Below are 11,934 nucleotides of genomic sequence, written 5' to 3'. Positions count from 1 at the left end.
TGTCTTTTTTTGTTCACCACAATTTAATGTTATTTATAACAGAATTTCATGTTATTTCATGTTATTTTGCTCTTTTTTTTGTTTAAGATGTGAAGAACTATTGAAAAATATTCCATTCTTGAAAGTAGAAAAACAATTCTTGCATTCTGCTGACATATTTTACACCTAGTACAAATAGATGCCCACCCATATCCCTCATAACGTCAGTGTCGAGGGCTTAGTGACAAGTTGGGTTATTTGTCAACAGGGGTTGGTAGTATAATAGACCGTGTGCTCAGTGAAACGGTTCATTTCACAACATGCAAGCTCCATGTAAACATAATGGCCAGTCCAGTTATGTCCCACTCTTTGGGTCGCCCTTTTAAAGTAAGCCCCATGTTTCGATTTCATGCTGTTGTCTTTTGTCGGCTGCAACAGCACTCCGGCTCCCGGCTGCCCTGGTGGCTTAGTTTTGTCCACCAGCCTTAACAGCGAGTAATGGGCATCGTGACTTTGCCCGCAGCACCACACCGCCCTCATGCCTTCTGTAACGGAGGTCTGAATAACCCAGCTACAACATCTAACTGTTTAAGATAGTAGGGGAGCGCTGTGCAATATGCGTACCTCACCTACAACCTTTAAGATCTTAATGTGTGTGTTTACGTCTTCTGTATGTGTTTTAAAAGCTTGTGTTATCAATGTTTTTGTAAATGCATTTTGTAAATCTGAATTTGGTTCCAACCTTTTCCTCTTTGCATTACATCTTTTTTTCTTTAATTTCATTTCATAGTGTAACATCAATAATCATGATCAGGGATGAATTTTATTAACTAGCTTATTGATAAATGCATTTATTTGTTGTCTACTTACCTGTGGATGATAAAAAACGGAGTTACATAGAACAAAAAACTATTGGTGGCCTAGTTAAAATGCACAGTGCAGTTTTCCTTCAATTTTTCCCTTTGTCCTTGATTCCTTCCTCCTCTCTGTGGTTTGAGAGCTTAAAGCAAAGGAGTAAAGGTTTTCCCTAACCAGTATAGCCAAATAGATCAGTAATATCATGGAAGGAGGGAACGAAGAAGAGAAGGAAGGAGGGATGCAGCTGTGTGAAATTCAGACAGATCCATGGATTAGGGAGAATTTGGTTTCAGCCTGATGTTTTCTCATCATCTGTCACAGTGATGAAAAGACATAACCAAGCTAAAAATGAAAAACAAATTGACTGCTTGGCTGATTGAAAGCAATAACATTGGGACTGGCCAAACACTAGCCGAATCAACGGCTAGTTCAATTGGAACCAAATACAGTAGAGGAAAGGGTTTTCAACAGGAGACTGTGGTGAAGGCAAGGGGATTGTCCACATTAAGACATTGTTCTGCAATACATTTTTTTATTTTGATTTGTCCTTGAACATGATCTAGGACAGCTAAAACTGTCACAACATGTCGTGTATTTTTGAAAATCCTGATTGATGATGATTGTAAATGACTGCTGTGGTGGGTCTGTCTGTGTATGTCATTAATGGGATAAGAGTGATGACAGAGTTTGCCTTGCCAGTGACCTGAAGCCTCACATTAGCTAACTGACTCAACACTTCAGATGGAAATGGAGGCTTCCAACCCAGCATGTCACATACAGAGAGTGAGATGGAAAGGAGAAACTTTGTTCACAGACATGAATGTGTTTCCTAAAGCATCAGTTTTTTGTTTTTTTTTCATTAAGCTGTTCCCCACTTCTTACAGGGTGTAAATAGAGTGTATCTAAACTGACCATTCTACCTTAAAATGATAGAGTATCATAATAAAAGCCAACTGTACATTTTTGAACTGCTCCTATGGTTATTTCATATGTAACAAGAATGTAGTATAGTTCACACAATGAGAAAAAAAGACATGACATGATACAAGTATTTCTTTAATCAAGGAAATGGTTTGAAGATACAATAAAGAAAGCCTTTCCAGAGGAAAACTCTGGAGTACAGTTCCAAAGCACCATGGGAAATTGAATCGACTATGTTAACACATCAGGAGTTACGCACAATACAAAAACCACATCCAAAAATTAGCACATTGTCCTGTTAGTGAATTTTCTGTCCCTGTATAGCACTGAACAGCCATTATTAGCGCTGTGACATCACTCTAGCCATTTCCATTGGTGCTCCATAAGTGGAAGGCTAGAAGATCACATTTACAACATGTGTTATCAGTGTTGGTAATTTAAAAAAAATATGAAAAACATAAAATATTTTTGCCTGAGCTTAAAAATGGTGATTGTTCACAAATAGAAAATAAACACTAGGAAAAAAAGGATGTGTAATCACTGGGCCATATTCAGTAAGGAAGGAGGGAATAAGGAAGGGACTGAGAGAACAGTACATTTCCCATTGACCACTAAATATCAGAAGTAAACAGGTCTTTTGGAAGGGGTCGCCCCAAATCAAAGCTGTGGATACAACCTCCATAGCACTGTTCCCTCTCCATGGGGATTATTGGTTTGGATTTATGCCATTTTATTGCAAAATTCAACAATCTACTGAGAACTCATCTAGTTAAAGCTACAATCTGAGACTAATGGCAGAGATAAGACAGGTCAGCTGAGCTTGTGAGAGACCCTTGAACAAGTCAAACAAACTTGTTTTATTGCCATCACACAACTCAAACAAACGTGTTTCATTTGTTGTATATTTCATAGGGGTTTCAAACAGAAGAGGCAGTTTTACCAAACTTCAGTTTGTTGTGTAGGCTGATTCCACACGGAGATTTAGCCAAATCTGGGGATTATAATCACTGACCACACACTTTTATGTTGGGGCTTGAAGTACAGGCTCAGGTGCAGATGTGGGACGAGGCCTCAGGGACAGCAGGAGGAGACTTTCAGTTGCATTTGTTTATGCAGAGCAGCAGCTCCAGGCGCAGAGCGATGCGTGTGTGCCATCCGAGCGGGAGGATGCGGATGTAGCGCGCCACGATGGGCGGGCGCAAGAGGTTCTGCACCGAGGAGGAGCGGTCAGAGTTACCATAAAAGACCTGGGGAGAGAGTAGAGAGCAGGGTCAGGATGCAGCATTTAATACTACTAATAATAGTAATATTAATAACAATGCAACAGTTGCCCCACACAAATGATGCACACACCCCTTGGGCCAATCACTAATTGATGCATCATCCCTCCAATTTTCATCACAATTGGACTTAACTGAGAAGGAGTTAGGTCCTTTCAAGTTTGAAATGTTGACCTTCAATTATAGCTCCCCCATCAGGCCAATCAGAGTATTTTTTAAGCACTAGAATACAATGTGAAGATGCATCATCCCTCCAAGTTTCAGGAGGTGCGCGTACGCGTCCACACATCTGAGTGCACATGTGGCTATTTGTGTCTAATCTATATTGTATTCTAGTCTTGGCCGAGACCCCACTGACCCTGTTGTTTCCGGTCTGGTCTTTGTAATAGATCCAGTTGAGTTTCTCGTCTGTGCGGTACTGAACACTGTACTTGGTGATCCACTCCTCGGCGTCACAGCGGCCTTGGGTGAGGATCCCTGACACCACCATCACCTCTCTCAGGTCGATCTGCAGCCACTGGCTGCTGTCCTGGAACTTCGACAGCCACGCACACCTGGGGAGAAACACGACTATTGACCAGGCTATATATACTGCATGTAGGATATAGGCTTGTTTACCACACATGCACACCTGGACAGTGGTTCGGTTCAATTCGATTCAATGATCTTAAGAAAGACAGGCATAAAACACAGATATAAACAGCCAAATTGTAAAACAGAAAAGACACATAACACAAGTGAGGAGGGAGAACAGGCCGTCCAAATCCCTGTGGTGCAAACGGAGGATAAACTTCAAATTGGCGGTCGCTGAGTGTCAAGAAGCAAGTGGTTTTGATCCTCATTACGCTGTCCATTTTAATGCTGCATGTCTTATTTATATTTTACTGTTTACTAAGTGAGAACATATTGGCATGTCACCATCGACTTTACCATACTGTACAACTCTACCCTTTACATAATGAGAGATGGGTTAGATCCTGCTTGAGCACATTTCTTCATACAATGCTGCTCACCGCAGATGGCGAGTGTCTGGGTATTTGTTTATTAAGGTCTTTCCCGGGGGCAGAACATTCAACCGTTTCTTGGATCAACAACATTTTGTGAGTTAAACATTAAGGCAGCTTCACCGTGTTCACCATCAGGGATTAAACATAAACATGTCAATATATATAACTGGAATGTTCTGTTTATTGATGCGTTGGCAATAGTAATTTTCTGTGGATGACGCAAATGTGTACATACACTACCAGTCAAAAGTTTGGACACACCTGATTGAATGTATTGTTTTTCATTATCTTACAGCCATTTTGATCTAAAGGCTTATGCTTAAATGCTTAAAATTTGTTTTTTAGACAAATATAAATAGTGAAGTTGATGCCTATGTATGAATTTCTTTCCAAAGCCTTTGCCTTTCCATCAAGGCAAAGGGCGGCTACTTTAAAGAATCTAGAATATAAGATAGTTTTGATTTGTTTAACACTTTTTTGGTCACTGCACAATTTAATTTGTGTTATTTCAGAGTTTTGAATAGTAAAAATAAAGAAGAATGTGTCCAAACTTTTGACTGACAGTATATTATTGGCCTGTACCTACCCAAAGCCCTGGCCGTTGAGCTGGGCCTTGCTGGGGAGCCAGGAGGAGAACCAGCCGGTGTACTGGTCCTGGTTGGAGCAGGTGATCTGGTCCGGACTCACAGATCCAGCCTCAAAGCCCAGCGGCCTGTGGTATGGACACTCTGCAGACGATCAGAGACATAGTCCAAGTTAAGAGGGAATTATAAGCCAGATTTCCCTGTGAGAGAGGTTTTAATTTTAATCTCTTTTGTCATGTCATTTAACGTCATTGTTTTTCACTCAAGGACTTCCTGGATTAGTAACGGCCACACGAGTGAAAGAAGGGCAGCACCCCGATAGAGGGGAACACAAACATGTCTGCGTGCAGCTTAGCAGCAATACATTACAATGTCATGTGACCAATAAATGAACAGCATTAAGCCTTTCTGGATTCCTAATTCTCCATCCCTCTATCCACTCCTCCCTCAAATCTAGCCCTCTATGTTGCCCCATCCTCCCATTGTCTCACCCATCCTCCCCTTTCCCCTCCTCCCCCCACCGCTACCAGACCCAGTGTGACCCATATCCCATCCTAAAAGCCTCCAGTTTAATTCTCCACAGTGAGAGATCAGTGATGTCCATTAGGGCGGCAGGCGGACAGATGGCCATGTTCTGCTCTCCACAGCTTTAGCTCTGTGTTGCTCTCATCTTTTGATCTGTCAATTTGCACTCTTGCTTCCATTACAATGTTGTGGACTTACCCTGCAAATAAATATACAGCAATATACACATAATTGTCCTGTATACCCCCTCATAAGCTAACATGAGAGGGAGTTACACACAGGTTCATGTGTCTTTATCCTAAAGCCTCGATACAAATAAATACATCAGCAGTGGATATGTTGAGAAGAGAGGTATTGTATAGTAGAAGCAGCCCGCTGCTCTTTTGTTTACTACTGGTCTAAGCCTATCTGACACAGGGTCATCCTGCCTAATCCCAGTATTACAACGCACAGAGCAGCAGCGCCTGTGTGAGTCAGGAGATAAGTGTTTACATAACAGTAACGTGAGTGAATACGCCTTCCTCTTGTAGTGTTTTTTTCTACGCTGTTTCACCAGACTACAATCAAATGCATTTAGATGAACAATGAACGTGAAACTAAGAAGAACTGAGATACATAAGGAGGTGAGGCAGTGCAGGCAGTCCGTCTCGCCGGGCGCTTGTCGTCACCCGGTCCACGTCAGCCCGTTTGCTGCTTTCTGTGATTGTGCGACGGGCGCGGCCTATTCCAAGCCCTGTAATCTGAGCATCAGGTTCTAAGAATACGATTATCTGCTCAGGTACGTTCTCCTCTCCGTCAGCGGTTGCCACGCTGGCGGCCCAGCTGACACACATTGATCAGCTGAGAAAAAAAAACCCTCACTGCCCCGGGGCTCCAACACTACAATAGGTGGAAAGATGCTGTATCAGTGAAAGTCATCACACGGGATGTAATCCAGCTTTATCTTTCACCATGTCTTCTGCAATCCTCATTCATCGCTTCTTCAAGTATTAAACTCTTCTCTGAAATTACCAATCCACATTCTGTTCTCTGTCTCTTACTCTCTTTCTTTCTCCATCAAGTCTATCCTTCTTTCTCAAGCCTGACCTGCTAATCTTAATATCTCATGATTTTGTTTCCCATTGTTGCCACTATAAAGCCGACTCATAGCTTTGTTTAACTGTATCCTCTGCATCGCCTTCTGAGCTGCATCACCTTCTCTGAGGACATCCGATGGAGCATGTCTATCCTGTGGCGTCAGATCTGGAGTCTAATCAAACACATACGTGCACTCATGCATGTGCTCACACACACACACACACACACACACATGCACACACACACGCACACACATACTCACAGACTTTCACTTTCCCTCTCTCTCTCTCTCTCTCACTCTCTCTCTCTCTCTTTGTCCTTTCTCTCTGTCACATACACACATAGGGTTTCTCTCTCTCTCTCTCTCTCTCTTGTCTCTCTCTCTCTCTTGTCTCTCTGTCACACACACACACACACACACACACACACACACACACGCAAAACAGACTCTCCCTCCATCTGTGGTCTGTAATGAGTTTCCAGCAGGTTACAGGCAGACATATTTTGTCCTCGCCCTCGTCCACTCTCTCAGTCAGCGCACAGCTTTGCACATTCACCAATCTAGACAGAGCGCTTCAAACACAATCCACCCTCTGTAAGAAATACTATTACCTCATTAGAATAGCTTAATCATCTAAATAACGAAAATCGCTTTAGTAGGTAAAATTGTGGCCTCATTGGCGATTAGAAGATTAAACATGTGCACAGTGTTTCATAAAGTGCATATCTTAGCAAACCAAAAAGTCCATTGAATGAAAACCATGAATATCTGAATCATCACTTTGAGATCTCAGTGCAATAACTTAAAAAGCATTTATCATTATAAGCCATATTTGTGCAATTTTAGAACTACTTCACAATGTTTAAGCAACCCTATATCACCCAGTGTCTTGGCAGAATGAGACTTTACAGACTCTGGATATGGATCTGTGTTCTCTACCATAACTTATTCAAACTGCACATTCTCTTCAGTATAACTAACTCTAACTAACGCACTCACTACACTTCCATCTGCAGCTGCACCCCTTTCCCACACGGAATAGTACATAGATATTGCATGTTTATATTCAGGGTGATTTGTACAGTCTTCTGTCATCACATCATTGCATGTCTTGCCCTGACTCCTTGCACAGTATGTGAGGTCCTGTTGCCAATGTATAAATCTGTACAGTGGACTCTCTAAGTTGTCACTGTAGTTGATTATAGTTTTGTCCGTTGTTTCTGCATCAATATCACCAGCACAAATCCCAGGAAATTAACTGTATATTTCTGATACTGATTCTGACATACATCTATATTGTGTACTTGTTAGGTAAAGGAGAAAGAAAAGGACACTAAGAATGACCTCTGTGCAGTGTTGGAGATAGTAAGCATTGTTACAATCAACACTTATTAACACACTCATTTGCTTTGAGGGATTTCCTAGGTGTGCAAAGCTTTTACAGGCACAAAAAACGGAAGGCAAAGGAGTAGACAGTTTTTCTTCAAAGACAGGAGTGCAGGTCTTACCTGGCATGCAGTCCACGCCTCGCACCATGGGAGACCCAGCTGGAGACACGATGGAGGAAAACTCGGTCGGAGATTCTCCTTCACAGTCACACTTACAAGCCCTGCTGGTCCACGCCTCAGACACACCCGGCTCATATACACACGCACACAGATACACACATTAGACATTGTATAGATACAATACAAAAAGATCCCATGCTAGTATCACAAATGCCATTAATTAAAAGCCAGCTAATTTAGCATTTAACTGATTTGCCAAAAATAAAATAAGCGAAATTCAGAAAATGCTGTGCAGAGGCTAGACTGTCTAACATCTCTTCAAAAAGCAAATTTTCCAGTGTTAATAAGTGTTGATTTTCCCGTGGTAATTATTTGGAGTTGACAAGTGTTAAATGGAGAGTTGTTTGTCCACTCAGAGGTGATATGGCTCTGGGTGGCTGTTCAAAACAATCTAAAAGTGTTAAATGAACTCTGATGGGTGTGGACTGATACAAACACTGGCACGGTGTTGATTTTCACACTCTGAGAGTTAAATTAATACTGATGAAGATGCTGTGTGGATGAGGTTTCCTCTTACCTCTTGAGCATGAATGCTGATGAACACTGCTCAGACAGATGGACAGGCAGGCGAAAAGACAGACGGCCAGGGAAGCACAGAGGGGGAGAAAAGGACACACTGTTAGGACACAGTAGTCTCCCATCAGAACAAACAAAATGTGTACATCAACCTGTCACTGTAACCACATTAAAATAAAGAATAGACAAAATAAACCTAATGCAGAGATACAAAGAGACTCAAGTGTTATGCCACCCAACAAAAACTTGGATCATAATCGAAGGGATTACTGAGGGAAACCGATCTGACAAACCAGTCAAATTCTCAGTATGTGAATCACTGAGATCATAGTGAAGCAGAAGTGTCCTGTTCTGCTTCAGAGGTTTTCTCCAACATATGGTCCAATCTGAGGTGACTTATATACAGCAAGCTATACATCAGACAATGTAACGTAACTCTTCCGTACATGTCTGATCCTACTTTTCTAAATCTATGAGTAAGAAATCAACTATAACCGCAGACTACGGGTTCACCAACCCAGCAGCAACACAAGCAGCAGAGTGTAGAGACAGATTGACAGCCTACCGTTCGCTCCCAGCAGCAGGGCCAGGAGGAGACACCGCGCGTCGAGAGCCATCTTCCAACCTGCTTCAACCCGGACTAGACCGACTGTAGACCGAGCAACCAAGCCAGCAGTGAAGAGAGACTGGATTACAATAATCCACAGGACACTAATGGCCTTACCTAATACCATCCTTATCTCATAAAGCCCCTCCTACAGCTGTTCACCCACCACCGCCATTCATTCTGCTGCCAGTTTGCGGAAATCAGCGCACACTACAAGGAAAGTCACAAAGCCTGTGAAAATTTAAAAAAAACAATAAAGACAGGATGGTCGGTTATGTGACAGGATTGGGCGGGTGTGAGTTGGGGGGTTGAGTGGTATGAGTATGAATGTGTGTGTGTGTGTGTGTGTGTGAATGTGAGAGAGAGAGAGAGAGAGAGAGAGCAGGAGAGGGAGAGAGAGAGGCGGAGGGTGGTGGCTCATCCTGGGCCTTGTGATCCATATGATTGACCAGACGGTGTTTTGGGGGGGGATGTATGGCTCTCCTCTCATGTCTATTTGCAAGGGCAACACTGTGCAGTCATATTCCTTTTTAAGATGAATCATTGTTGGAAAGTAGAAACGTCCAGTGAAACATTTAGATTTCATTCCCACTGAGCTAGATCCATCTGGGTGAATATGGCCATAGCTTTTGGGAAAACACAGGAGAATATAGAAGAATATAGAAGTGTACAGCTAGGAGACGTGAGGAGAAATGCTGCTCTGGGATCTGTTTTGCCTTTAAAGATAACAATGAATAAAATGGGTGAAGAGGAATTCCAAAAAGTAGATGATTTTTTTTTATCCAGTTTTATGAGTTTTGAGGTAGATCAGGGAAAATGCAGGCCTACGACATTGTTGAATTTCATCACCTTTGATGGTTGAAAGACAATTTTGGACAGTCGTCTTCCTGTACATACACTAGCTGTAAGATCTACTTGTGGTCAAGGCTAAAGTCAGACCTCACACTGAGGTTTCACAGCCCAGCGCGCCCACAGCCCGAGGAAACTCAGGTGAAAGTAATCAAGCCTAATTGCACAAAGCTGTTTTCAATTTGTGTTCATTGAAACACCTTTTTCACCCCTCTCTCTCTCTCTCTCTCTCTCTCTCTCTCTCTCCTGGTGGCCTTATAAAAGGCTGCTGTCAATTTCATCAGTGTCTTTTAATCTGGCTTTTACAAGAGTGATAACAGCAAAAATGAAGGCGCCGGTCCAAGCAACAAGGAAGATGCATCAAGAAGGAAAGAAGAGGACAAGAGCTTATAGCACCTTCATCTACAGAGCCAGAAAAGAGGTCAGAACAAATGCATTACTTGTGAAATTAGCCCCATGCACCTTGGTTGCCATTTAAACTTCCCCTTAAGTAACTTCAAAGTTACAGCAAACATTTTTTTCCACATTATACAACAAAGTCACTTACATATTCTGTATCTGTTCACTCCAATGTTTCATTGAAGCAATAGCACGCTGATATTGAGTGACTTATTTAAACCGATGATGCCATGTTTTGTTGCTGCCCAATTACATCAAATGGAATAAATCTAGATGTCTTGTGTCATTCTCCCTGTAACTCAGCATGACATATTTGGTATCTTTGGAAATTTGGGATCTTGATTAGACTTTAAAATAACGTTCTGTGGGTTTGAACAAAGCTTGGCCAAGCAACATGCGTTTGTCTACCAGTGGGATCAACAGGGTGGAAGAGATTTGAACAGTCTTCTGGCCTGCTTTTTTTTCCTGTACATGCAGTGTAAGATGGGATGTCTTTAATGTTCGGTTAAGGTTGTTTGGGATAAGGGTTGTGCTGGTTTTTTTTTTTTTTTTTTTGTAAAGTGGTGTAGTAAAAAGCTTATATAAATCCAGCCCCACCCCCATCGTGCAGCTACACTCTAAACAGCCTGTGTTTTGTGTCTTCTGCAGGTCAGGCGAGCCGGGATGAAGAGCAAAATCTTCCTGGCCAGCCGCTCCGGTTATCCAAAACAGGTCCTGCTCAGACTTGTGGGCTCGGAGGCTTCTCGGCTCTCCAAGACCACCAGACGAAGAGTGATCACTCAACAGGAGATCAGTGCTGCTGTCACACTTGTACAACAGAGGACTTGCACGAGAACCGCTGCATGAGATATTGGACTGGGCTAAGACTGAATTGGAACAAAGATTTTTATCAAGTGTATTATTAAAGATGTCTCTTATTTTACTGTCTGTTGCCTTTATCACTGGTGACGCAAACTCAGCTAGTCATGAGTCGCTGAAGGAAACTAAGGCTGCATTCACATAAGGCCTTAATGCTCAATTTTTGTGTTTGTCTGACTGTTCTCACTCATGTTTGGAAAAAGCAACCCATATCTGCTAGACCCACAGCGCAAATTAACAAAGGTCCCATTTGCCAGACAGTACATGATGGAAGCTGGTTAAATTGTGGTCCAAGCATTAATTTTAGAATGATTCCTCACTGTCTCTCCATTTTGACTGCCAGTGTTTTGCTGTCCTCCAGCTTTTTCTGAAGTGGCCAATGTAGTGAGCTACACAGTGTTGTGCAAAGCACATGAATTCCAATCTGACCAGTCAGTGATATGAATCTGATCTAGGACTTCATACGAATGTGGCCCAACATCGGAATTATATCAGATTCCATGTGTTTTTGGTCTTCACACTGCTCTAAAAAAACAGTATGTTGGGGAAAACATGGGATTTGAGCCACTTCCACCTGTAGTGTGAACATAGCCTAAATGGATTTTTTTTTTTTTTTTTTTATGAGTGTAATCCCATACATGTCCCCAAGCTGTAGGCTACACTCTTCTTTTTTGGGGGAGGGGGGGCAGTGAATTTGTATTGTGATGTACTCTATCCCGAACATTACAATCTGATTTTAGAAGGATAACTCCCTATAGGAATATTGCACATCGAGAGTTATGAGCGATTTTTCTTCTTCCAGTGGCAATTGAGTAAGTGATTGGCGAGTTTGTCCACTCAGAGCTGCTATGGCTCTGACGTGGGTGTTCAGAAATGTATTAATATTAAACTAACTCTGGATGTGG

At 42.2% G+C, this 11,934-nt stretch overlaps 1 protein-coding gene across 1 annotated transcript; it reads right to left on the bottom strand.

Annotated features, from left to right (window-relative positions):
• Window positions 1-2,852: 2,852 nt before the first annotated feature.
• rs1a (retinoschisin 1a) lies at window positions 2,853-8,933 on the bottom strand. Its single transcript, XM_071900406.1, has 6 exons — window positions 8,882-8,933; window positions 8,318-8,343; window positions 7,741-7,870; window positions 4,632-4,773; window positions 3,397-3,592; window positions 2,853-3,005 (listed from the first exon to the last, which is right to left on the bottom strand). The coding sequence occupies exons 1-6, from the start codon at window positions 8,931-8,933 to the stop codon at window positions 2,853-2,855; spliced, it is 699 nt and encodes a 232-aa protein (XP_071756507.1).
• Window positions 8,934-11,934: the final 3,001 nt, after the last annotated feature.

This window comes from Centroberyx gerrardi, chromosome 1 (genome assembly GCF_048128805.1).
Source record: "Centroberyx gerrardi isolate f3 chromosome 1, fCenGer3.hap1.cur.20231027, whole genome shotgun sequence".
NCBI classification, from domain to species: domain Eukaryota; kingdom Metazoa; phylum Chordata; class Actinopteri; order Beryciformes; family Berycidae; genus Centroberyx; species Centroberyx gerrardi.
The sequence above is the reverse complement of the archived record's forward strand: the minus strand, read 5'-3'. Positions and strand labels throughout refer to the sequence as shown.

Excerpts from the sequence above, each read along its gene's own strand:
- rs1a (XM_071900406.1), bottom strand. The coding sequence starts at position 8,933 with ATGGCTCTCGACGCGCGGTGTCTCCTCCTGGCCCTGCTGCTGGGAGCG. Across the intron at positions 8,344-8,881 it reads CCTGCTGCTGGGAGCGAACG|TGTTCATCAGCATTCATGCT; the intron begins GTAGGCTGTCAA and ends CTGTCTGAGCAG. Across the intron at positions 4,774-7,740 it reads AGGCGTGGACTGCATGCCAG|AGTGTCCATACCACAGGCCG; the intron begins GTAAGACCTGCA and ends GATCGTCTGCAG.